Source organism: Phoca vitulina, unplaced genomic scaffold (assembly GCF_004348235.1).
Source record: "Phoca vitulina isolate PV1807 unplaced genomic scaffold, GSC_HSeal_1.0 scaffold1, whole genome shotgun sequence".
Classification (NCBI taxonomy): domain Eukaryota; kingdom Metazoa; phylum Chordata; class Mammalia; order Carnivora; family Phocidae; genus Phoca; species Phoca vitulina.
Genome location: NW_022589704.1, coordinates 21,975,067 through 22,001,665, shown reverse-complemented (window position 1 = coordinate 22,001,665; position 26,599 = coordinate 21,975,067). Strand labels below are relative to the sequence as shown.

General features: G+C 36.4%; 1 protein-coding gene across 1 annotated transcript in view; it reads right to left on the bottom strand.

The window, feature by feature from the left end:
- Window positions 1-26,599, bottom strand: part of ABCA12 (ATP binding cassette subfamily A member 12) — a 167,568-nt gene that overhangs the window by 52,795 nt on the left and 88,174 nt on the right. The window contains exons 12-23 of the mRNA XM_032413454.1: window positions 20,560-20,816; window positions 20,352-20,464; window positions 19,009-19,133; window positions 16,934-17,107; window positions 13,972-14,136; window positions 13,436-13,646; window positions 11,718-11,857; window positions 9,646-9,765; window positions 6,365-6,455; window positions 4,006-4,185; window positions 3,129-3,444; window positions 51-165 (exon numbers count right to left, since the gene is read on the bottom strand). Coding sequence (XP_032269345.1) covers window positions 51-165; window positions 3,129-3,444; window positions 4,006-4,185; window positions 6,365-6,455; window positions 9,646-9,765; window positions 11,718-11,857; window positions 13,436-13,646; window positions 13,972-14,136; window positions 16,934-17,107; window positions 19,009-19,133; window positions 20,352-20,464; window positions 20,560-20,816 — 2,007 coding nt within the window. The remainder of the gene's footprint in view (window positions 1-50; window positions 166-3,128; window positions 3,445-4,005; window positions 4,186-6,364; window positions 6,456-9,645; window positions 9,766-11,717; window positions 11,858-13,435; window positions 13,647-13,971; window positions 14,137-16,933; window positions 17,108-19,008; window positions 19,134-20,351; window positions 20,465-20,559; window positions 20,817-26,599) is intronic.

Below are 26,599 nucleotides of genomic sequence, written 5' to 3'. Positions count from 1 at the left end.
TTATTACACAAATAGATCTTACTCATAGTAAGAGGAGATTCTCGACATACCTCATGAAGCCGGAGATCTTTCTCATAAACAAGCTTTTTCACAAATGCAGCTATAAATACAACCCAGGCCACCATGAGCACAATTGGAAGAGAATAAGAGACACTGGTTAGGAAGCTGTAAAAAAACAGAGACATAAAAACAAAAATTCAGGGACCCAGTGAGTATCATCTGTGCAGACTGTAATATGTAAAGAACACATCCTCTCTCGCAGTGAATTATACTCCTGTTTTGAAATTGAGAATAGTCATTAATATTGCTCCTTTATTTATGAAGTGTGAAGCTGACTTAACAGTACACCCATGATTTTCTTGCTGTAATGTTGCAAAAGTGAAAAACAGCTCTGGATTGTTAGATAAAATTACCATATTGTTTAGAGCGTGTTTGAGTATGTCCTGTCTAGGAAAATAATTATTACATAGATATAACTGCAAAGCTCAAAACCCTTCTGTCTAAACGAAATTCTTATCTAAAAGGCAGATATAAAATTAGATGATGATTGGTTTATCTAGCTAAAAGCTATATCTTCCCAAATTACTGTATTTATCTACTCTTTAGAAGCTCATAGTTATTATTAAACTAAATTTCCCAAAATGAAATAAAATAAAACTCAAAGCATTCAATTTAAAATGCAAACAAAGAACTTGGATTCCTCAAAATAATGCTCCAGGAGATCTTTTATACACAGTATAGCAATGTCTTTTCCGATAATGTGCTAAAGTAGGCAGTCACTGGAAGGCTTCATCAGGCTCCAAATATATTTCCTGAGTGGTCTGCCTATGATACCAGAAAGTTCCAATGCAGTGTTTCTCAAAGTTAACCATGCATCACAATCACCTGAAGGGCTTACTAAAACACAGATTTCTGAGCCTCGCCCATAAGCTTCTGATTTAATATATCTGGGGTGGGATAAAGAATTTGCATTTTAAACAATTTCCCAGGTGATGTCCATGTTGTTGGTACAGGGATCATAGTTTGAGAATCATGGTTCTGACACTAGCTACCTTTCTATGGGGTAAGGCCAATGAGTAGTTTTCAGTGAGAGGAACTCTAAATTGACCTGTTTTCCATAGTAGGCTCCACTGACATTTTCACTTGGAGAACGGTACCGAGGCCATTTCCTTTTTAATCTGTAAGGCTAAGGAATTACCTTGAAGTTCCTCATGAAAAATGCAAATATTAATGCAACATGACATCACCATCATTCATTATAACTTTAGCATCAGAAGTGTATCACCATCAAAGATATGACGGTTATTTGGGCTTTTTTCTTGGATGAGGAAAGAGTGAGGGTTGGGGTCATATCCAATTTTTTTTATTCCTGGGAAACTATCTGGCATGGGGTAGGCACTTAAACAATATTTGTTGAATGAGTTTTCTTTTGGTTCAAGTCCAGCCCTAATGGTGTTTCTGGCCCCAGAATTAGGCAAAGGCCCTCATTAATTAATAACATATCCCCTGTAATGTTTCTTCCAAGTGATTGTGTATTTTAAGATTGGTTTGGTTTAATATAAGGAGAAAATGCTCGTCTCCTAGCTGAAGAACCAGTAAGGTACTAGCTATTCAACTTTGGACATGTTACTTAACCCTTTTGGATTTCAGTTTTTTTCATCAGGAAAATATGGTTAATGATACCTGCTCCTGCTTACCTTACTGAGGTTGTTGGGTAGAACAAAGGAAATAATATATGTGGGAGCACTTTGGATGCAATAAAGAATTTATATGTATATGGAAGATACTATGATCATATTCTCCTACGAAGAAGGTAGAGTACAGTTTACTTTTCTTCTTAAAAAAGAAAATCCAGGTACCCACCGTCCTAGGTACCAAAATTTACAAGGGGAAAAAGATGAGCAGGAAAATAGATGAGAATTTTCTTTTAATTGAACCCACAGGTCATTGCTATTCATGAAAGCCACTGCAGTTCACACACAGTTCAGGCTGCAAGAAGCTGACTGGCCTCCACAACACACAGCTAACCTTGACAACCCACGGATGGAATCCTCATCCGTCTCCCCGTATCGCTGCCACACAGAGGGTTACATGACCTCATTTCATCTAGAGCTCTTGAAGCAGCCAAAGGAGACAGACGCATTGATAGAAAGAAAAATGGAAAAAAAAAAAAAAAAGTCCAGAACCATCTGAATTGTATATAAACTGCAGTAATTGGGCTGGATAACCAGTGCAATTTCTTTAAAGTAATATTCAGCCTCCAGCTTTTACGTAGGAGGATGAGCCTGACTATGGTCAGAGTGGAAGAGTCAGTCACTGCTACTTGACTGGCAGATTTCTTGACCATTCAAATTCAGTTGTCTAAAACATGGTCTTTGCATTTTTTATCCATTTAGCAAATCATTTTATTTATTTTTGTTTATTTTTTAAAGACTTTATTTGAGGGAGAGAGAAAGCAGGAACAGGGGGAGAGGCTGAGGGAGAAGCAGTTCTCCCTGCTGAGCAGCAAGCCCGAGGCGGGGCTCGATCCCAGGACCCTGAGATCATGACCTGAGCTGAAGGCAGATGCTTAACCAACTGAACCACCCAGGTGCCCCAGCAAACCATTTTAGATGAAGATTCCTAGCAAGTGGACTGGTAGTGCATAACATAGGTTTAGATAGCATAATACTTATCTTAGAGATCAATGATGTGTTTTATCAAAATTCTTCCTTAAGGTTGGCCATGTACTTGTAGATTTTTAATAAAATTTGAGAGTTGGAAGAGATGTTAAGATTGTCTTGTTTAGAGAAAGGGAAGACCAATAGAGAGTGGGTAGCATTCAAATCGTGCAGCCCTGCACTCAGGTCTGAATTCTCCTGATTCAAGGGCCATAGTCCTTGGAAAGCTAAGGGTTATGATTAAGAAAACTTGAATCATTTGGTAAGGACTTGACCATCATTTTGGTAACAATGAGCAGCTGCAGTGGAGCTGTGTCCTGTGGTGTGGACCCTTTCCTGGAAACAAGCATTTGACAAAAATTTCGTGAAAGAGATCTTTTTCACTTGATCCATGTGAATGAATATGCAGAAATGAGTTCTCAAAAAAGTGGTTGGCTATTAAAAGGGGCTCCAGCCACCCAGACTTACTTGTCTTTCATGTAGCAGGGATATGGAATTGCCTGGACCTGGACAGCTACTTCCTGGGAGTTTCTTCCAGTCTGCAATTCAATGATTGCTCTCTCAATACTATCCTGTAAGTAAACAAAAGCCCTGCCATAGATCTGGTTATGTGATGGAGAATTGTGTGGCCCCGGGGCCCAAATCTTGGTCCTTATGCTTCTTGTGGTCTGTGCAGTCTTGAGACTCATGCGGATGGTATATTTTATGACAGGAGGAAGAGATACATCTTCAGAGTCATAGCCTCTGTGCCGGCTTCTGTTAGAAGGAAGCTTAAAAATAACACCTAAAAATAAAATGGCAACAACAGCAGAAAGGTTATTTTATGGTTGACATTATTCATTGTTTGGAGGGTATACTTAGGGGGCAGCCAAACAGGCAATTGAGTTTGTAATGTGACAGTAAGTTCAGGCTCCTAATTTACAGAAAAGATGGCTAATTGGAAGTGACAACTTCAGAGATTCAAAGCAGGAGTTTGAGAATATAATTACAAACTAAGTGGCCAGATTAAATATATCACTCTAAGCCACTTACTAAAATAAAAAAAAAAACACAATAAAATGAATAATCTTGACTGATTATGGACTCAACTTCACCCTGTAACTATGTAATCCATTTCAGTCTTCATTTTAACCATGCCAACAAAATCACACATTTGTGGAAATCTTGTCAGACAATATAGTGGGTTGACTACATGAAAGGTTTTCATTTCTAAGGACATCAGAGGGAACAGTGACCCTCCCCCCCTCCAGACTACTTTCCTGAGTTCTTGATGAAAGGGGTAAGGGAAGAATTTGGCCAATTTTAGTACAAAGAGAAGCTCAAACTCTAGTAGAATAACACTTACTTCCAAAGAGTTCATTGCTTTTGTAAAGCCTTTTGGCCTCTCTCTCCATTTCATCTATGCTTTTTGCTGCCTGAATACGGTCATATAATATACAGGAGGAAATATTTACTGTCAGGGAAGATAGCGTGTTGAGCTGATCAATGATGTCAATGCTGTTTTCTAATTTCAGCCTTAGAATATCTAAAAAAGCAAAGCAAAATAGACAAAATATATATTATAATGTTGTATTGTAATGTTTCTAGTAGTAATGAGACAAAATACTGACTTTTGAGTCAGTACTTACCATTATACTAGATTATGAGTAATAGGAAGTTGTAGAATTTACTAGAATTTATTCTAAAATATCTGGTAATAAAAATATCTAGTAACACCTGGGAAAATGTGTCCAGGTGTGCAAATATTCATTGAAGAGAACTTTGAGCTAGTACCAATAAAGGAGACCCAAGTTCAAAGAGTGATACAAGCCAACTTAAAAGTATATTCTGCTACAATTTAGTTAACCAGTGACTAGAGGTGAATAATTTAAAAAAATACATCTACCTATAGTCAGAAAGAAAACTAGAGATGAACGTTTCCAATAAATGGACACACTTACTTTGTTCAGGGAATGTGAATGTAAGAATTTAAACAAAGGAAAATCTATGTAGAATGTATAGAACAAATAAACTATATCATTCAATAAGGTGTGCTACAGAATCATTTCTTAGGAGACTGTGAGAATCTATGCCACAGAGTAGACAACTTTTTAAAACTGTTTAACACCTCATGTGAGTTATTTCTATTGATATCTGTGCTAATCTAGACAAAATGATCAAGATTTTATTTCAGGTAATTACTCTGGAAGAAAGAGGATTTAATTGCTCTTCAATTTCATGATTCCTTATGAGGAAGTCAACCGAGACAAAGGGTAAATATGAAATTGCAAGTTAATAAATCACTTGGCCAATTAAATTTTCACTGACTCGATCATCATGAATACCAAGAATATTGTGAGTATCATAAATCCCTCCTCACAAAACCCAAACATGACTCTTCCACAGTCCAATGTAAGACTTAATTTCTCACAGAGGGCAACTTACTAAGTGCATTTCTCATTAGAATTTAAAGTGAAATGGTTTGTTTGATATAGACCTTGATGGGGGAGGGGTAAAACTGTGGTTGTGGTAAAACAGTGGCCTCCAGCGGCCATTGGAAATCACACCACCAGGGATTCCTTAGACATGCTGGCCCAGAGGATTGAAGAAGAGCTATGAGGGTCAGTGCTCCCTCAGTTCAAACTATATAAACTCTTAGATACCAAGTTATATATACAATTATAGGAACATCAAGTCTCACTGATACATTCATTTTAGTCTAATTTTAAATTCTAGAACTCCCCTCCTATATTTAAAGTTAGGAAGATAAAACTCATGTAAGAACTTTGTAGTATATTTCTGATATTTTGATCAAATGGTTTCTTAACCAAATGATACTTGTAGAGAATAAATCCACTAATATCTTTCTTTAATCAAATTCAGTCAACTATCATAAAGTGCACACAACTATATACAAGACAAATGTAAATATAATTCTTCCCTACGGGTTTATAACCCATGTCACTTATGTCCCAGTAGCACCAGGGAGGAGGAGGGGCACTTGCTCTACTGCAGCCAAATTCAGATGCTCTCAATCCCTTCCTCATCCCTGTGGTTGCATAGCAACAGTGAATCAGACACAGACTGAATTAGATGTCTTGCATCCCTTAGGTTGAAGGTGGGGATGTGGCAGAGGGAATGCATAAGTTCAGACAGCTTCCTTTGATTCTCTTTGCCTGTTCCTTTTAAATGACCGTGAAAGGAGGATCCAACCTTGAATACTGATTTAAGTTTATTTTCTTTTGAGTCTCTTCATTGCTTTGTTTTGCTTTTGCTAACTCAATAACTTCTTCCAGGTACATTCTGGGTTAGTCAAAGTGGTAACTGAGGCCCGTGGAGATAAAATGTTAAATATGGCCAGACATAAACCATTTCATCTTTCTTTGTCCTTAAGGACCTGCTTTTCATCAAGTTATCAAAAAAAAAAAAAGTGTCCTCCTATTTCTAGCAACCTAGCAACCTACCAATGATTGTAGGAAAAGCTGCATTTACATGAAGTATGTAATTGTTGAAACTAACTGCAGATACTGGGTATCCAAACAGCTGTTACTACTTATAATTATACAACTATCTGGGGAAAAGATGGATAGATATATCCAGGATTCTACTTAGAATAACTAGCTAAAAATCAAATACAGAAGAAAACAAAAAGTTTTTAAATGCAACCATGCTTTTCCCATTTTTGACATGACTAGTGAACAAAAGTTTTGTGAATCTGGACTTACCGAGTTCATCTATCTGTTTCAATAGTTCAACAGCATCGAGTCCCACAGAGAATTTCACAAAAACTTGCACAAAGGGGTTCCTTAGAGTATTCTAACAAATAATAATAGGGAATCAGTTTCAATACAAGAAGAAAACACATCTAATCATTGTCTCTCTAATAATACCTGCAGTGAAATGAAGTAACCACCACTCCGCATTATCAATGCATCACCAAGTAGTGCTCACATACAAATCCTTGAGAAAGAAAGAGAAGGTATACAGCTGCTAATGACTAGAAAGGCTGGGTTTTTCTTATCTATAGACACAAATTGGTCAGCATGCTAAAGTAACCAGATCTGACTCCAATTATCAACAGTAAGAAACTATATTCAACATAACAGTCAGTTTACCCATGGCTATCACATCATTTGTTTTTTGATATATGCTGTGCACAATTATAGTGGTTGAATTTCATAGTTGAATTTTGTTCAACTGAAACAAACTAAAACAACTTTTAAAAATTGTGATATCTAGGGGTGCCTGGGTGGCTCAGTCGTTAAGCATCTGCCTTCGGCTCAGGTCATGATCCCAAGTTCCTGGGATTCGATCCCCGCATCAGGCTCCCTGCTTGGCGGGAAGCCTGCTCTCCCTCTCCCACTCCCCCCCTGCTTGTATTCCCTCTCTCACTGTCTATCTCTCTCTGTCAAATAAATAAATAAAATCTTTAAAAAATTGTGATGTCTATATGGAATTTCATATCACAGTTGTTTGGTACCCTACTTCTACTACTTCCTAGCTAGCTATGGGCTCTCAGCAAGCACTCGGTTTTTTCCAGCTTCATGTTACTTTTCTGTAAAGCAGGGATGAATGACTCATCTTATCAGAACAGTCACATGTAAATTGCTATAATATCATTTTATATTGTAAAAAGCACAATTATGTGAACATAGAAAAATGAACTGATGATAAAACTTTAAATTACTCTATATCCATGGAAAGACTGAAAATTTTTTAAAAAGCATAAATGCTTTGACATATAAAGACTGTTACAGCTATCTTCCAAATTAGGAGACATAGCTTCAACCACTGTAGAAGTACAACTAGGTAACACTTACTGAGATGTTACTGTGTACTGGGCACTGTCTAATACAGTTTACCTTAATTTTCTTGCACAGTTTTCCATAACACCTTGAGGTCCCCTAAGGACACAAAGTTAGTAAGGGCCAAGGAGAAAGTTGAAGGCAGAGAATTCAACTTGATTAAAAAAATGTTTATCTTATGTGTTAATTCATGGGCTAGTTTTTATGTGAGCCAGGCTTAAGTTGGTTTTCCCTTTAGAGGACAAGTCAGTACCTCTTATTATTCTGTCCTTCCTACCAAGATCTTCAGTTTTGTTATCATGGAGATACATGATTAAGAATAATATGTATTAACAGAGCACATATACAGTAGAATTAATTCGCTAAGTCCATAGGTGCTGAGGGGTCTAAGAGTAGTTGGCAGCATGTAGACCAATGGCTATGACACAGCTCATACCACGCTACCCAAGTCCTTTAAAGTCTCACTATTTACCAGGAAGTAATTTGTGCGTCAGGGAAAAACTGAATCAGAGCATTAGTAATAAACAAAGCACTGCGTCAGGTGCAATTCAGAGATGATCCAAGGAGCAGTATGGCCATTCTCCCACCACTCCTTTTGCAATCAGTCCTAAGATACATAATACTATTTTTACATGCTTCCACACATATGATCCTCACAAATCTATGCAGTGGCTATCAAGATACTCCTTTTAGAGATTCATAAACTGTAGATCGAGTGTCTTACACCTTTTCCTAGGGGTTCACTTTGGCAAAGCCAGGTGTGATGCTAAAAGCTTTAAATTTCAAATTCTGTGTACATTTGTAGAAATAAGTTTGTCCTCAATAACTTAGAATAAGGATTTATTTTGGTCTAGAACAGAATAAAGTTGCTTCCATTAGATGATGGCCCCTTTATGGACATGGTATAGATCATGTCCTTTGTTCATTCATTGCTTTTGCCAACAAAACTTTCCTTAATGAAATCATATGTGTAGGGGTTTTTTTTTCTGCTCCACAGAAAAAAAGTTTTAGGAAAAAAGAAGCAATCTTCCATTTAGGAAAATATATATGTCAATAAAGTACTACTCAAATGGTCTTTGTTACATAAGATTCATCCAAAAAAAAAAAAACCAGAGGCCACTTAAAATGAGCATACTTAAAATTAGAACCAAATTTAATAGTAAATTGTGGGGAAGATGTTTGATGAAAGTTTACTTTTTTATATTAATTAAATTATTAAATATCTGTTTCAGATATGTATTTTATTATTTATAATATTATAATATAAACTTTATAAATTATTTATAATAAAAGCCAGACTGTAATTGTAACTATGCACTAATTGTTAGTCAAAACAAAGACTGAGCAAAGCATCTTTTGGGTGTAATTTTTCTGACAAAGTTGTGTGCTACAAATCCTTTATTCTATGTTCAGCTTCTTGAGCATGATTATAAGAAGGCCTTTTTTGGGGAGGGGGACAAATATATTTTAGCTCTCCATCAATCTTCCTTGGGCCTCTCTCAATACTTTGATATGCAAGCCATTCTCTCTTGAAGTTCCTGTGTCACCTTCCTTCCTGCCAGTTTTCTCTTCTCTAGCTGGTAACTGGTCTGACTCTGCTGTTCCATCCTTAGTCGTCAACAGCTCTGTTTGTGACTGGACCATTTCCCCACATTATTTTCATCATCTTCTGAAAACCCCGCATCTTTCGCAAGAATTGCCAATTACACCTTTTAACCAGTGTGCATTGTATTTGAGTTGCATTGTCAAATCTTTAACCTAGAGTGTCATATGTTTCAACCAAAGAACTCCCCAGATTTAATGTTCTTTTCCAGAATTTTACTATTATAGGAACTCTGGTTCTGTTAAAATAGCAAAAAATAATTTAAAGTGGAGGAACAAATAAAATACGCATATTTTAAGTTGTTTTTACCCCATTTTATTTTTGGAAAACAAGATTGACGTCACTATTTATGCCTCAAGTTCAACCTGTAAGACGGCTTATCTCCGAATTACAGAGAGAGGATGCACCACGGGAGATGAGGATGATTCTGAATGTGAGTGACAGATCTGTTATCCTGTCTTAGACTTTCTCTGTAGAGGACAGGCAATTTAAAATGTTGAATATGGATTCTGAGTTACTATCTGCCCATTCCCACAGTGAAGTGATTAAAATCTCAAAGAATTATAATGCCTATGAAAGAGAACGAGCCGTCTCCTACCTGGAGCATGGGAATCGTCTGGTTTAACAGGTGGAAAGAATTCATGAAAAGTGGCGAGTTATCCATCCACTCTTGAGATTTCTCCCTTAGTTCTGCCAGCTGCCTCAGAGTTACATTAGCCTAAAAGACAAAGAAACAAAAATAGATCTGGGCCATTATTATTTTTCCTATTTTCAAAAAGGGATCTTATGGTTGTTTTGTTACGTAGCTTTAAGAAACAGTTCTAAAAGGTGGAGTTAGTAAAAAAATAGTGTCAGAAATTTCCCACATGGTCAGAAGTTTTTAAATGGCAGCTTTTAATAGGGTCAAGATCACTTTTAAAAATTCTGGAAAGAGTAGGGTTTGCTTTGCTGTCCACAGTGAATTTACAGTCAAAATGAAGACACACCTTCTGGAGTTCCCAGAAGTTATTCACTTTTTCCAATAATACATTTAACTTTACTACTACAAAAACACCGTAGTTCAAGAATATGGGAAGCATGCTTTCATACACTGCTGGTGGAAATGGATGTGTTCCAGCCTTAAATAAAATACATTACTCCTCGATCCCTCAATCCTGAACAATCATCTCATTGAAATAAAAATACCACCGTATAAATAGTATGCATGAGAGTATTTGTTGTCACATTATTTACTTTAGCAAAAAAATAAAAAGGAAACACTGGAAACAAAATGAATGCCCAACATTGAGGATTGGCTGAGTAAATTCTATGGTATGAAAAAGTTCGCAATTTTCAAAAAGAATGAATTAAACTATACCAATTGAGTTGGAAGAATTTCCACAAGGTATTGTTGTGTGAGTAAAGCAATACGTAGAAAAGCATTATAATGTAACCTCATTTTAATAATGCAAAGACAAAAAATTCTGCATATGAATGTATGTATAGCATAATAACCTATAAAGAATTAGAGAAATGTGTATAAATTATGGAAAAAACACATCCTTGAATGCTAAAAATCATTAGTTACATAAAAGAAAAAGATCAAGGGGAGAGAAAAAGAGAACCAAAAAAAAGGAAGGACAAAAAATGACTGCTCTTAGGAAATAAGCAGGTAATGACTTCATTTATGCAAAAATTATACAGAAGTGTAGCCAATAAAGCAAATAAGATATTAAAATGCAAACAATAGAAACAAAGAACATTCTAGAAACCAGTGATGAACTCATATCCATTTTTATATAGACCTAAAATAATGTTATATTCACCAAAACTGTGGTGTAATGACCAAGTAATGGTAAAACACAGTGATTTCTTATTTTTTTTTTTACTTTCACACTGTCATTTTAAAAGTAGCAAGTTAATAATTCAAATCATTAAAGCTAACTTTAAAAGTTGGAGAGAAATGTAATTATGATTAAATTAGGTAGATGTTAAGTATAGTTACTATGAATAATGTTGTCTTTCTCAACCTCTATCTCTTACATAAACATAACATGTTGAATTGTACAATCTAATACGAAGCCAATAATTTATAATTTAGAGGATTTTTTTTAAGATTTTATTTATTTATTTATTTGACAGAGAGAGAGACAGCAAGAGAGGGAACACAAGCAGGGGGAGTGGGAGAGGGAGAAGCAGGCTTCCCACGGAGCAGGGAGCCTGAAGCGGGGCTCAATCCCAGGACCCTGGGATCATGACCTGAGCCAAAGGCAGACACTTAACGACTGAGTCACCCAGGTGCCCCAGGATTGTTTTTGTTCAAACTAGTTATATAATGCCCCAATATTATTTTTTCTGGTGCCATTATTTTTATACACTTTGAAAATTAGACACCAGTTATAGAAAAATCTTCTGCTTTTGGAGATAAGCTGAAAAATCTGAGGTCTTGTTTCAACTAACTTCATTCTCAAGTGTCAACATGGTTCATGTCTCTTCAAAGGGCTACCAACCAATCTACATTGTTTACACATTTACAGGGCAGAATTTGAGAATTAAGAGTTTCAGAAAGCCAAGGGTAATAGTAGGTAAGATATAAAGAAAGCTGAGTCAGCTATAGTAAATTTGGAAGTTGATTACTTTAAAAATCATCTTAGGACTCTAGATAGAAACTTTGAGTTATAATGGTCAAACCTTTTCCATTATTGCCTTTGTGACAGGGGTATATGGTGCATACAAAATTCTTCCCAATAACATAGGTTTCAAGAAAGCCCAAATCACAGGTCCAGCAGGCATATTAATGATGTCTTTATAAAGGGAGAAGCAAAATGGTGCTGGAAGGAAAAAGTGAATAAAACCATTTAGTATGTATATCTAAAATTTATTTCCTTATGGTAAATTTACACAGATTATTGTTATCACACCCAAAGATACATGCCTTATACTTCCCTTATTATTAACAGTTGTGAGGCCTCTGCTATCAAAGTAAGAAAAAAAAAACAAAAAACGAAATCTTGCCATTTGCAACAACGAGGATGGAACTAGAGGGTATTATGCTAAGCAAAATAAGTTAATCAGAGAAAGACATGTATCATATGATCTCACTGATATGAGGAATTCTTAATCTCGGGAAACAAACTGAGGGTTGCTGGAGTGGTGGGGGGTGGGAGGGCTGGGGTGGCTGGGTGATAGACATTGGGGAGGGTATGTGCTATGGTGAGCGCTGTGGATTGTGTAAGACTGTTGAATCACAGACCTGTACCCTTGAAACAAATAATACATTATATGTTAAAAAAGAAAAAGAAGAAGAAGAAGATGGCAGGAAGTGAAAAATGAAGGGGGTGAAATCAGAGGGGGAGACAAACCATGAGAGACTATGGACTCTGAGAAACAAACTGAGGGTTCTAGAGGGGAGGGCGGTAGGGGGATGGGTTAGCCTGGTGATGGGTACTAAGGAGGGCACGTACTGCATGGAGCACTGGGTGTTATACGCAAACATTGAATCATGGAACACTACATCAAAAACTAATGATGTGTTGTATGGTGATTAACATAACATAATAAAATTTAAAAAAAGGAAAAAAAAGTAAGAAAGTGCAGTAACAAATCTCTTTTTTTGAGGTGTGAAAGTTTACCTCAATAAATAAGCCTATGATAAGGGATGGCATTTTGCCAAGAGGAGTTAGAAAGGTTGAAAATCACATTTCAGAATATCTTCCAATAGATCCACCTCACCAGTGCTTAATTTAAAACCATATACAAAAATCTGCTACTAGGATAGTAGTACCAGATACGTAAGAGTTGGCCCATGAATATTGAATGAGTAAAAAGATGAATAAATGAGTCAATCCAATTGCTATACTAAACATCCATATATTATGTGGAAAAGCCCAGCTGATGGAATTTTGCATCCCAAGCATCGTGGGGTTGATGTGCCACTACACGTTTATAGTTTTGCTGCATTCAGAACTTGTCTATGTGTGATACAACTTTCTAATTCTCAAAAGTTAAGAAAAACATTGACCTAAGCAGATTTAAAGCATGTTTTTGTATTATTTACTAGCAAGGACGGTGATGTTGTGACTGACAAATTCTCAATGTTGTGGGTAAGAGGCTAAACTTTGCAGCAGACCGCTGAGTTCAGATCACAGCTATGATACTTTAAGGTTGGGTGACCGTGGCCAGTTACTTAGTCTGTTTGTGCCTCATTTCCTCTTAGTAAGATGGAGATGCACACCTTCTAGGCTTGTTGTAAAGCGTGAATCAGTTAATATGCAAACATGTTTGATGTGTGGTAAGTGCTGCAGTAGTGGTGAGGAAAACTGATACTTCATTGATCATAAAAGGCTAAGCTACAGTAGACAATATTGTCAGGAGATGATGTTACTATGCTGATTTTGAAGTATACTCACTGGTATGTGTGGGAATTCCATATTTGGAAGCAATCTGTTCTTTGCTTAATTTATAAGTCAAAAAATCCTTGGTGTGGTTGCCTTTTTGCCTTTGAGAAGAGGGCAGCAAGGCAATTAAATATTCAGTGGTGATTCCTTGGGAACACAATGCTTGGGAGATGGTGCTAAATGATCCTTGGGGTGTATTCATCCGGTTGCTTCTGTACATTGCCTATGAGATAAAAATCCACCATTTATTAACATTAGAAAGCTATAAATGCTGCTGAGAACAATACAGAAGAAAACCTGGTAATGCTTAGAGTATCCTTATAGCTTCCATAATTCCTTTAAAACATGTATCCCAAATGTAAATGCAGAATGCTGAACTTCACTGACTTAAGTGGCAAAAACTTTTGCCAGAGTAGAAGAGTTTTCCTGCAGGTGCTTTTTCCCAACATACTATCTTTGTAGCTGAATGTATTATAACTAATCTCAAATAAAAGTTAATGTGACAAGAGGAATTTCCCAATAAGCACATTACTGGGTGACTTTCCTACCTGTGTTAATGGAACACTTCTGGGCAGATGCATTTGTCTCAGGGATGTCATTTTATCTAGCAGGGGATGTGTGCCGGAAGCCATCTGATTGAGAACCTCTTTTAGCCTCATGAAGAGTTCTATCATCTTTTCTACTGGCTTTTGATCTTCCCTAGGGAAAAACACCTAACGGGAACAGAATAAAAATAAATGATGTATGTGGAGACACTGGAACCTGCACACACTGTTGGTAAGAATCTTAAAAGGTACAGTCACTTTGGAAAAAATGTGGAAGTTAATTAAATACTTAAACATAAGTTTAACATGCAACCTAGCAATTATATTCCTAAGTATTTATCCAAGCGAAGTGAAAACATATGTCTACACCAAGATTTGTATGTGAAGGTCCGTAGTGGCATCATTCACAATAGCCAAAAAAGTAGAAATGATCCAAATGAATGGACAAAGGAAATGTACATCCTTTAACTAGAATACTGTTTGGCAATAAAAAGATATGAAATACTGACACATCTTGCAATATGCATGAAATTCAAAAACATTATACTGAGTAAAAAAAAGCCAAACACAAAGACCACGTATTGTATGATTAAGTGTATATAAAATGTCTAAAAAAGGAAACTCTCTAGAGACAGAAAATAGATCAGGGGCTGCATGGGCTAGAGGTCAGAATGAGAAGTAGCTGCATAGAGACATGAGGTTTTTTTTCTGGATTGATGGAAATGTTCAAAAATTAGATTGTGGTAATAGTTGCACAATTCCATACATTTACTAAAAGAATCATTGAATTGGACACTTCGAATAAGTGGATTTTATGGTACATAAATTATAACTCAATAAAGTTGCCAAAAATAAATGATTTTAAAAGTCAGAAGGGCAAATGTCAATTACATAACTCTTCATGGATATACTATTGCTCAAAAATCATATAATATGATCCTTAAAAATCAGAAAAGCTCTGTCAAAAAGCTCATGTAATTCAACTTTAATCATAATCCCACAATGCTTTTCTGCAGCATGAAGATACACTGGAAATATTTTAAAATTTTAAAGTAATTTCATCCTCTCATTCATTTTATCACCAAACGTTAATTGAGTGCCCGCTATGTCCCCAGCATGGATGAGGAGATGGTTATATGGTGGTATACCAAGTGATACCATCCCTCCACTCAAGGAGCCTTGGTCTAATAGAAGGAACAGATTTCAAACAAATCAATAAACAAAAGACTGGGGAATATGAGGAGGTAGAGAGAGTTTAGCTAAGATTCAAGAAAGATCTTTTCCACATGGCACCCCAATGGAGAGCAAAACAGAGGAAGAATAAGCAGAGGAAGGTTATAGGCAGGGTGGGAAAGATGTGTGAGGTCCATGAGGAGGGAAAGTTCTTTACATGTCCAGGAAAGTCAAAGACCACCATTATGAGCACAAGATGCAGTTGGAGAGATACCGTGAAGACACAGCCAGCTCACTAACACAGCTACTAATTTCAGTTATATTTTTTTCTAAATTATAATCAACATTATAATTTTTCTTCCAGTTCTGCCAAAATTCTGGGCATTCCTACACTGATGTGAAATAAATTGACGAGTGATGAGAAATTTTTCATTATTTTTCTTTGCAATACCTAAAAGAAGTAGGAATGGTCTTCTGCTTGTCAAATGCACATAATTAATTACTAGACTTAACAAAAAATATTTGGTTTGATATCTGCTCTGCAGAGGCAATATAAAATAAGGATTAACATTTTAGATGAATAAAATTAATAATTTCACTTCATATGCATTTTAGTTTATAGTTTATGTAAAATAACCATTTGTCTAGTTAATGGATATTTGCTGAGTGCCTCTCTGGGCCTGGCACTGTTCTTGGCATTTGAAATATTGAGTGGTTCCATGTAGCAGTGATGGGCCCAAGGAGTCACCAAGTAGGAAAGAGAATTTTAGAGATGGGAGGGGTTTTGCAGATCATGGGGTCCCTGTAGGAACCGAGGGATATACTTGAACAGACTGGGGAGCCACCAGAAGGTATTGAGCACAGGGTTGGCATAATGTGACTTAAATTTTAAAAGGATCACTCTGGCTGCTTAGGGATAGTGGGGCAGGGTGGTGGTGGGGAGGTTGCAAGTGTGGAGGCAGGGAGGCCAATTAAGAGGCCATTGCAGAAATATAGGTGTGAGAAAATGATGACCTAGAATAGGATTATTGATAACTAGTCTTAAAACATTTTCACCCCCTTTGCTATAACAACAAAAGTCAGCCATGTTGCTTCTGGTTCTTCCTACTTTAAAGGGAAAAACATTTTTTCAGTGTTTGCAGTAACATGTAAATATTTTTGATCTAGTATAGATATAGGTGAAATAGATGTTTAATTCTTCTATGTTTATATTTTTCTTTCAGTTTTGTATTAAACAAGTACTTATGAAGCATGTACTTATTGTAAGATGAAGTCATTGCTGACTTTTCTAAACTCTGATAGTAACCCATTTGTTTTGTTGTACTGCATAAGTAATAGTAGCCTCTTTCTAAATTGATGGAAAAAATACACACACAAATTTTTAACACCAAAAAAGCCCCTACTAAAAAAAAAAAAAAAAAAACAAGCTTTGCTCTAATCTTTATTATCCTACCAAATTAATGCTTGTTCACTGTAAAAATATATATGTATATACACACACACACAACTTCTGTATTTCATACTTTAGTATAATATATATTAAATTTAATACATGGCCTTGGATACACAAACTGAGAGTTAATAAGGCAATAATATTAATTTCCTCATCTATAAAATGTGCAAATTTGCAGTATATGATCACTAAGGTCCTATTTAGCTCTAAAATAAAGCTATAATTCCAAAAGCTATATAAATGGATCTCATTCGTTACAGTATCAGGGAGCATACTCATGTAATCAAATGTATTTGTACTAAACTGTGAATATAAAATATTTCAGCAACAGCAACTTGCCTTGTATGTGAAGTTGTAAATGTCCAAGTAGTGCAGGAGGGTGAGTCCAATGAGGTAAGACTGCCGGGATCTTTCTGGAAGAGGCAGGCTGCAGAATTCCTTCATTGCATTCTCCATTTTGGAATAGGTCATATTAGCATCACAAGAATGCAACCAGAACACACGAGAAATAATCTGCAAGTTGGAGGTAGAAAAATATTCAGTTGTGAATCCTTTGAGAACTATCTCTCAAAAGAAAGGTTTTTCTTTATTCTAAGACTTCATTTAAAAATATGATAAATTATACTCCAAGTCAAATATATATATATTTTTTTCATTTAAAGCACTAATCACAGGGCGCCTGGGTGGTTCAGTAGGTTAAGTGTCCAACTCTTGGCTTCAGCTCAGGTCACAATCTTAGGTTCATGAGATCAAGCTCTATGTTGGGCTCCGTGCTTAGCGTGGAGTCTGCTTGAGATTCTCTCTCTCTCTCTCTCTGCCCCTCCCCCTTGCTCGTGCGCGCTCCCTCTCTATCTCTCTCCAATAAGTAAATAAATCTTTAAAACAAAAATAAATCACTAATCACAATAAATAAATAATCACAATAAAACTACAGAGAGCCAGAGTTCACTGGAAAGCTTAAAAAACAAGATGGAGAAAAAGAGATGAAGAAGTGTCGTGATGATTCTGAGATTTCCTGTTTGAACACCTGAGTGAGTGATCTACCAAGAAAGAATTGATCAGGACTTAAGTTTGGGAAAAATATTCGTTTAAGACTCATTTTTCCTTTAAAATTTTATTTAGCGTATTTAAATTGCATTTTGTTTTTAAAATAATTTGAAGTTATAATCTTATATAAGAACCTCTTGATATCTCTATCAAGAGATAAAGGGCAAAGAACAAAAAGCCCAGAATTACATAATAATGTGAATCAACCATCCTGGACAGTGATGCTGTGTGAAAAGTGAGGTGTGTATATGAGAAGTAAGAAGTCTCTATTGCCATTGAGTTGAAATCAAGAGAAAAGTTTAGGAAATTCAAGATTGTTGAAAATCTTCTCTCTTTCCTTTTGAAAGTAGTTAAGAATGTACACTCCTCATTTATGTTTTTATTTACTAAAATGAACCTGCTCTTCAGAAGCCAAACACTTGATTACTGAAATTAGATCTTAGGATAAAATGAGTAAAAGGTGAGATCAAAGGGAAAAGGTCAATGACTATTCGCTAGAACAAGAGGGAAGGCAAAGCAGTTTTAATTTTTGTATGAGGGAACCAATGAACAGGACACAAGTAAACCTAAATATTTCCCTAAGGCAGTCTTCAAGGCTTTCAAAAAACTTTATCCGATATTGGAGAATAGCTGGGCTGTGCTTAGAAATGACACACTCTGTCACACGTAAGTTTTGAACAGATGAGGCTTTAAGCTCTGCAGTTCTTTTGGAAAATTTCTATGACATTTCCAGACAATGGACTTGGAAAAGGGATAAAAGAAGAGACATTTCATATGGAAAGCCCTATTATCAGCCTATGAGGAAATGACATTATTCGTTGTCATACCCAAACATGTTCACTATACCCACAAACTTGCCCAGAGTTCCCTGGATCCTATCTATTTTATATACTATGTTTTGTCTTGGGACTTTTAAAAAGCCAAACTGAGTATTCATTTCAACAAATTGTAAATGGTCTGGTTTTTTTTCCCCAATTAGATTACTGAAATCTGACTTTGATGTCATTATAATAGACTGTGCAAATTTATCTCAGAAAATGTGATTGTGATTGTGCATATATGGAATTACTGAAGGCACCACTTATTTAAAAAAAACATCTAGGGGTAAGGAAAAGGAGAGCACAGAGGAGGGAAAATGAAGGAGAAGGAAAACTATAAGGAAAGGAAAAGATAGTAATAATCGTCTTGCTTTAGGATTTTTCTTCTAACCCTACAAGGAATTCAGCCTCTAATTTTATCATTTGCATGGAAAATTCACCAGATCTGCAAGCAACTTCTCAGTGTTTTACTGATAAGTGCTCAACAAATACTACACATGATTTAAACTTTTAAGATCTGGCTATAAGTACAACTATATTATGCCCCACCTCAGCTCTGTTATCAGGAATAGGAAGGGCCAGCAGACTGTCAATACTCCTATTGGACATGCCTGTCGTTCTCCTCAGTTCTTCCTTCAGCTCTTCAACATTTTTAAACATTTCTATTAACTGACCTGCAAGAAAAAAAAAAAAAAGAAAACAACACACGTGTTGGTTGCAATGTAATTCTTTTTAAGTTGTTGTACTAACATAAGAGAAGTCTTCTAGACTAAAACATACACTCAACATACATGCCTTGTGTCAGGAGCAGAGATCTCTCTTTTGGCGAACGCTGCATCTTTAGGATCTATTTCTATCTGATTTAGACTTGTTCCAATTATGATATCATTGACCCAAGGTAACAGATTGTTCTGGGTTATAAATTTTCCTTAGATGTCTACAACACAAGGTTGATTAAAAAAATATGGTTTCCTCACAGACTTTGATCACATAATGCAGTAAATATATATCCCTCCATTTGATTTAAAACATCACACAAATTCAAAATGCTTTTCAACCTTGGATCATATAATATTGTCAACTTAGGACAAGATTTGCTAAATCTACAACATAATGCTGCAGAGCACACTTGCTTAACTTTGCCCAGCACGTTACAGTTTATCAAGGATTTTTAATAGTCATTACCTCACTTTTAAGTAGAATGTGTTTAACTTCAAACTTTTTTAGGATGGTGATTATAATTTTTTCATATCTGGGTCATTTAATGCATAACAAATGACATTTTGACTTTATTTTAGCAGATTATCATCTCCATTCTGCAAATATCTCTCGATTTCTTCATGAAGTATCCCTTATGCAAATATACCCTCTTTATTTTTGGACTTAGTGCCCTTCGAATTTTGTGGCTGCCTGTTGTCCAAAACTCTGAATGCCTTTCTTTTCAGTACTGAGGTATTATGCAAAGAAGAAAAGTATTGCATGGGACATCAAGCTCAGAATACTAATAGGAGGTTCTGAATTGAGATTTCTATAGACAGCAGTGCATCTTTTTATTTTTTAAATCAGATTATTTTCATGGAAGTAAATAAATTCCATCCTAGCTAATGCACTTTAATATATCAGACAAATAAAAGGTGAATGGCCTAACTAGTTAAAATTTTGAAGATCTTCTGCTGTGAAATCAAATTTCCCTATTTCATCCTCTGCTGGCTTTCTGTATGTTTATTTTAGACAAGTAACCATATTTGAAAGCTTCAGATTTCTCATGTATAAGGGTAGATACAAAGCAGGTTTGGTTGGGAACTTCAAAAAAGCCTTTCTTAAACTGCAGCATGAGAATCACACGCATTCTTATAAGACAACACTTAAAATAAATGGGGGTGGGGAAGCACCTGGTTTTTCAGAAGGGTCTGCGCTGTTATTGACATGCAGCATGGCTTCTATGATTGGCATTAACCGTGTGATATTTTCCAAGTAATTCATTTGCAGTGCCTGTTCTAGCAACCTGGAACAAAACAGAAGAGAAGAAGCTGAACTAAGCATATCCATACTTATTTGAGAAGCGGTTTCCCCAAGGAAACAGGCAATGAAGATACTTACCAATCCATATTTAAATTCATTTTGCTTGGATCCCCAGTAAGCAAATCCCTCAGTTTTTTAGATATAATATTGTCATGGTACAGTAAGTTGGTTGCTATTTCGGTGCCAAGCTCTGCTGCTTCGAGGAGCTGCACATGAAATGCACTTTCTTCACATAGGTCCCTAAAGTTCACGTCAGAGAGCTGGCACATTCTCTCTATTGAACTGAAAGTTTCAGATTCACAAAGAAGTTCGGTCAGGTTTCGAAGTTGAGAGAGCTTTCCAGAAAGGGGAAGGAGTGGGAAATAGATTAGTTATATTATTATAAATATTTGGTAGTTGATAATAAGTAACCAAAATTGATTTACTTCAAAAAAACACTGTGCATATGTTTTTAGTTAGTTGGCATTTGGCAAGTTTTACCGCAAAGCATTATTTTCTGTCACTTGAGTTTATTGCTTTCTTAAGAATTTTATAAAACTTTTGGAATTATTAGACCTGTATTTCCCAACTGGACTCAAATCTTGTAGATTCAAAGGTTAAAAAAAATGTGGTTTAGTTTTATCTCATTTAAATCACAAATACTTCAACTAATTTATATTTTAGTATACGTTTTAAGTCATGTGGAAAGGCAGAGAGCAAAGCAGTTTTGGAAAAAAAAAAAAAGTCTTTCTTCCTCGTATGCATTAGGATGACTACTGTAAGTAAAAGAGAAAGAAGGAAAGAAAACGTTAGTGTTGGGAAGGATGTGGAGAAACTGGAACCCTTGTGCACTGCTGGTGGGGATGGAAAATGATGCAACCACTGTGGAAAACAGTATGGAGTTTCCTCAGTAATAAAAACAGAATTACTGGTATGATTCAGCAATCCCACTTCTGTGTATATACCCAAAAGTATTGAAAGTTGGGTTTCAAACAAATATTTGTGCACCCAGGTCCATAGCAACATTATTCACGATAACCAAGAGGCAGACACAACCCAAGTGTCCACTGACAGATGAATGGATAAACACAATGTAGTATATAGATACACAATGGAATATTATTCAGCCTTAAAAAGGAAAGAAATTCTGACACATGCTACAACACGGATGAACCTTGAGGACCTTGTGATGTGTGAAATAAGCCAGTCACAAAAAGACAAATACTGGATGATTTCATTTAAATGAGGAATGTAGAGTAGTCAAATTCATAGTGATAGAAAGTAGAATTGTGGTTGCCAGGGGTTAGGGGGGAGGGGAAGAGGTGTTATTTTAATAGGTACAGGGATTCAGTTTTGAATTATTAAGAGAGTTCTGGAGATTGGTTGCACAACCATGTGGATGCATTTAACAAGACTGAACTGTACAGTTAAAAATGCTTCAGGTGGTAAATTTTATATTACGTGTATTTTACCACAATTAAAAAAAAATTCATTGACAAGAAAAAAGCTTTTTTAAAATGCAGCATGTGAATCACATGCATTTTGATAAGACTGCATTTAAAATATGAATGGGAATACACTTGGATTTTCAGAAGTGTCTGCACTGTTTTGGACATTATCTTCTACTCTCTTATCTATTGAGGGAAACTGGGTGCCTTTGTTCTCTGAAAGTGCTTAAAAGTTCTGTTGTGCTTGGAAGCTACCCTGGAGCTATTTCTTTTAAGAAGTCAAATAATTTCCAATGACGTGGATGGAACTGGAGGGTGTTATGCTGAGCGAAATAAGTCAATCAGAGAAAGACATGTATCATATGACCTCACTGATATGAGGAATTCTTAATCTCAGGAAACAAACTGAGGGTTGCTGGAGTGGGGGGTGGGGTGAGAGGGATGGGGTGGCTGGGTGATAGACACTGGGGAGGGTATGTGCTATGGTGAGCGCTGTGAATTGTGCAAGACTGTTGAATCACAGATCTGTACCTCTGAAACAAATAATGCAATATATGTTAAGAAAAAAAAGAAGAAGAAGATAGCAGGAGGGGCAGAATGAAGCGGGGGAAATCGGAGGTGGAGACGAACCATGAGAGACGATGGACTTTGAAAAACAAACTGAGGGTTCTAGAAGGGAGGGGGGTGGGAGGATGGGTTAGCCTGGTGATGGGTATTAAAGAGGGCACGTTCTGCATGGAGCACTGGGTGTTATGCACAAACAATGAATCATGGAACACTGCATCAAAAACTAATGATGTAATGTATGGTGATTAACATAACAATAAAAAATTTTTAAAAAGAAGTCAAATAATTTGGTATGCCTGGGTGGCTCAGTCGGTTAAGCCTCTCACTCTTGATTTCAGCTCAGGTCATGATCTCAGTGTCATGAGATTGAGCCCCACATTGGGCTCCATGCTGAGTGTGGAGCCTGCTTAAGATTTCCTCTCTCCCTCTCCCTCTGCCCCTCCTCCTCCTCTGTCTTAAAAAAAAAAAAAAAGACAGAGAGAGAGATAGAAGTCAAATAATTTGGAGCAACACCTAAGGAAGCAAATATATGTGGCATTCATTGCAACTCAATTTCAATCAGAAGTTGCATTTCGATAGAAATGAAGTATTTTATGATACAGGCAAATGTTTAGGGATGTTTTTTTCCATATATCAAATGGGAAAGGCATGATTATGTGTCTTAGATGAAAGATTTATAGTAACTACATGTAGGCACTAGCAATTAAACACTGATCATCTTAGATAGTAAATATCATTGGTCTATTTTTTACTGTATTTAATATTCTAATTGACTTCTGGCTTTGAACTATCTAAAATAGCCTCATGCATATTAAAATTCTACTCACTAGTCTTACTGCTATGAGAAAATTTCCATTACAGGTCCAATTGTTTTACCAGCTGTAACTATGTGTTTGCCACTCTATTCCTTCCTTTGATTTTCCAAATAATAGATATGATTAAATTTCTAATGAATGGAGTCAAGCCTTCCAGCCACATCCTTCAGTGACTTTTCATGATTTTTTAAAGAAAAGGATAAATACTGGTAGCCCAATAAATTTGTTTTAATCAAGCTTTGAGGGTATAGTAAATGTGAGATTTTTACTCAGTAGAGACCTAAATATATACATGTATATATTTTGACCCAAATGCATTTTTTAATTGCAAGTTTGGCATACATGTATGAGAAACCAGGAGAAGTCCATACAGTATAATCTTCGCTTGATAAAAGTTATTGAAGGAAAAATTGGGAATCTAGCCATGCTACTGAAGTAGAATTGGTTCTCTGAAATAAAGGTATAATTCAGGGTCAATAATATGGAATGCATTGTGGCGCACATCCATCAAGGAGCAACCTGAAGGTCGTATAGTATTTGTCATTATTTACTACTTTCTTCTAAAAGCAATACATGCATTAAATTTTTAGAAGCTTCATGGACCATTAATAGTCAATCTTAAATTCAGAGAATTAAAATTCTCTCTTCAAAAGTGTCTCAAATCCAGATTGTAGGTTTGTCAGAACCTCATGTACAGTCCTTTCTCCTTTATCATGACCCTGGTCCACATAGTGAAAAAGGTCTCAGGTCCAACGTGAACAATGACCCATAACTAACTCCATGTCCAGCTGTGACTGAATTCCCCAGTGCCTGTGGTCCCTGAATGCATCTGAATCAGAAATGTAAGTTACATTTAAATAAGAACTCAAAATACCGGGGCACCTGGGTGGCTCAGTTGGTTGGGTGTCCAACTCTTGATTTTGGCTCAGGTCATGATCTCAGGGTCGTGAGATCGAGCCCTGCATTGGGCTCACTCTGGGCATGGAGCCTACTTAAGATTTTCTCTCTTCCTCTGCCCCCACTCCCCCTCAAAAAAAAAAAAAAACCCTCAAAATATCATAGGTATAAAAGTGATAAAACAGCAGTGCTCCTGGGCTCTTGGCAAGTAAATGCAGGGGAAAGGAACCTATTTAAAAATTTAAAGGTGTTATAATAAAAATATTGTGTTACCCATATTTCTGCCCAATATGGGGAATATCCACTTTATGTACAGTTCCCCAATCAGGAAGCTATCCTTCTCACAATGAAGGAAGGAGAAAACACAAAAGCTCAGGAAGAGTACAGTGTTGGAACTAGAAAAGAGGGATAGGAACAGAAGGAGAAGTCACTTTTGAATGGCAAGCATTTGACATTTTGGAGGGTCTAAACCTTCTTAGAAATGCCATGAGTAAAGTTTTAGAATGGGTAGGCCCTAACTGACTGTCACAATTAAGACACTAATTACCGGGGAAGGCAAAGCAAGGAAGTTAAATCATCTCTTGCTATAAAACTGTAAGAATTTATCTTCATTCTTTTAGTGATACATACTGAATATTTTCCATGTGTCCATACGCCTGGTGCTGAGAATACAATAGTAGAGGGACAGACTTAGCAACGTTCCTCAGGGAGCTTATAGTCTTGGAATGTAGGGCTTCTGTTAATTGCAGATAGCTGCCATGCTTCTTGTAAATGACAACAGACTTTCTACCCAAAGGACAAGATTGCAGTTTATTTCCACTTCTGTGGCTTCTAGAACTTTTTTCATAATGTAACCCTGAAGTGGAGCAGTATCGTCAAAATGTGGATGCTGTTTTAAATTATTCTTACATCTATTTCCCATTCCATGAGTGTAAATGATTGAGAATGCATTGTTTCAATTTCCCTGGTGTATATTTTGTGCTGCCTGATTACTTCACAAGTTGAGAACTACAATGAATAATTGTCCAGGTGACACAGTTATATCACCAGGGCTCTCTTTTAACACCCTCATTTGTTCACACATCCATGAGTTGTCTTAAGCTCCTACTATGTGCTAAATGTAGGGCTTTAGAGATACAGAGGCTACATTTTATCTGAGTTTACCCTCTAGGGAGGGAAACAGACCTTACTTATACAACAAGTTATAATGCTAAGTAATAAGTTCCAAAAGCCAGAAATCTCGCTGCTGTCAGACTCCTCTTCTTTATGCCCACTGGCTGCCGCGTTGTGTCACCTAAACTCCTACCCCATTCTTGAAACCGTCTCTTCCTTCTTTCTCTGCCATTGACAAAGTGCAGGGCTCACTTTTTGCTTAGGTTACTTCAGATATCACCTACTTGGCTTTTCTCCAATCTGTCCTCCATAGTCCTCCCAGAGAGATCTCTTTCTAAAATGAAAATTTTACTTTCTTCAAATGCACAACTTTCCAGACCAGATTCAAACTCCGCGACTAAGCAGAAAGAGGACTTTGGGATCTGGGCCCAGTCTCTCTGCAGTCCCCTTTCCTGCCTCTCCCATAGGCACCTTCTGCTCCAGACGGGCACAGGACTGCAGGTAACCTATATCTGTCCTTCAGGTTCATACCTCTGTCTTAATAAATGCAGGTCTCTATGTGTGGAATGTAGGACTGTAACCTAATCCTACTCAGCCTATAAGAGCAAGTATTATCTCTTCCATGAAATTTCTTCTCTCCACCTCCATTCCCTACAATTGGAGTTAAATCTCCCACCTCCGTACACAGAATCCTGTCCATCCACATACCACAACACTTATCTCACTGTGTTATAATTATTGGTCTGCTTTTCTATCTGCTACAGTGGATTGCTATAAGGACTTTGGGGTTAGAGATTATGTCTTTTAATAAATAGATTAGTGTTATGGGACCATAGATGATGGATTGAATGAATGAATGGATAAATATTATGTGCACACAAAGCCATTATCCTGGCTGGGAAACAGAGAGAAAGGCAATACTCTAATATTATAGAAGTGACATTTAAACTTGTCCTTGAAGGATGAGTAGGAATTTTCCAGATGAATGCATAACTTCCTTTTCATTTGCACAAATTAAGATACTGCTAAATTAGGTGCATTAGAAATTTTGATTTGTGTAGAAGATCAGGAGAAAATGGAGGTAACCTCACTAGCATTACCTACTTATAATACACACGGACATATGTTTTGGATGCCTGATTAATTAGACCATCTTGACTATACAGAAAGTCATCTTGTTTGCCCTGAATAAACCAGTTCTAATTTTGCTTTATCCCTGCCTACCTAAATTCAATTACACTGCTGTTCTTACTAGGAAAGCTGCTTTCAAATTTTAATAGGGTTATTTAAGAAATGAAT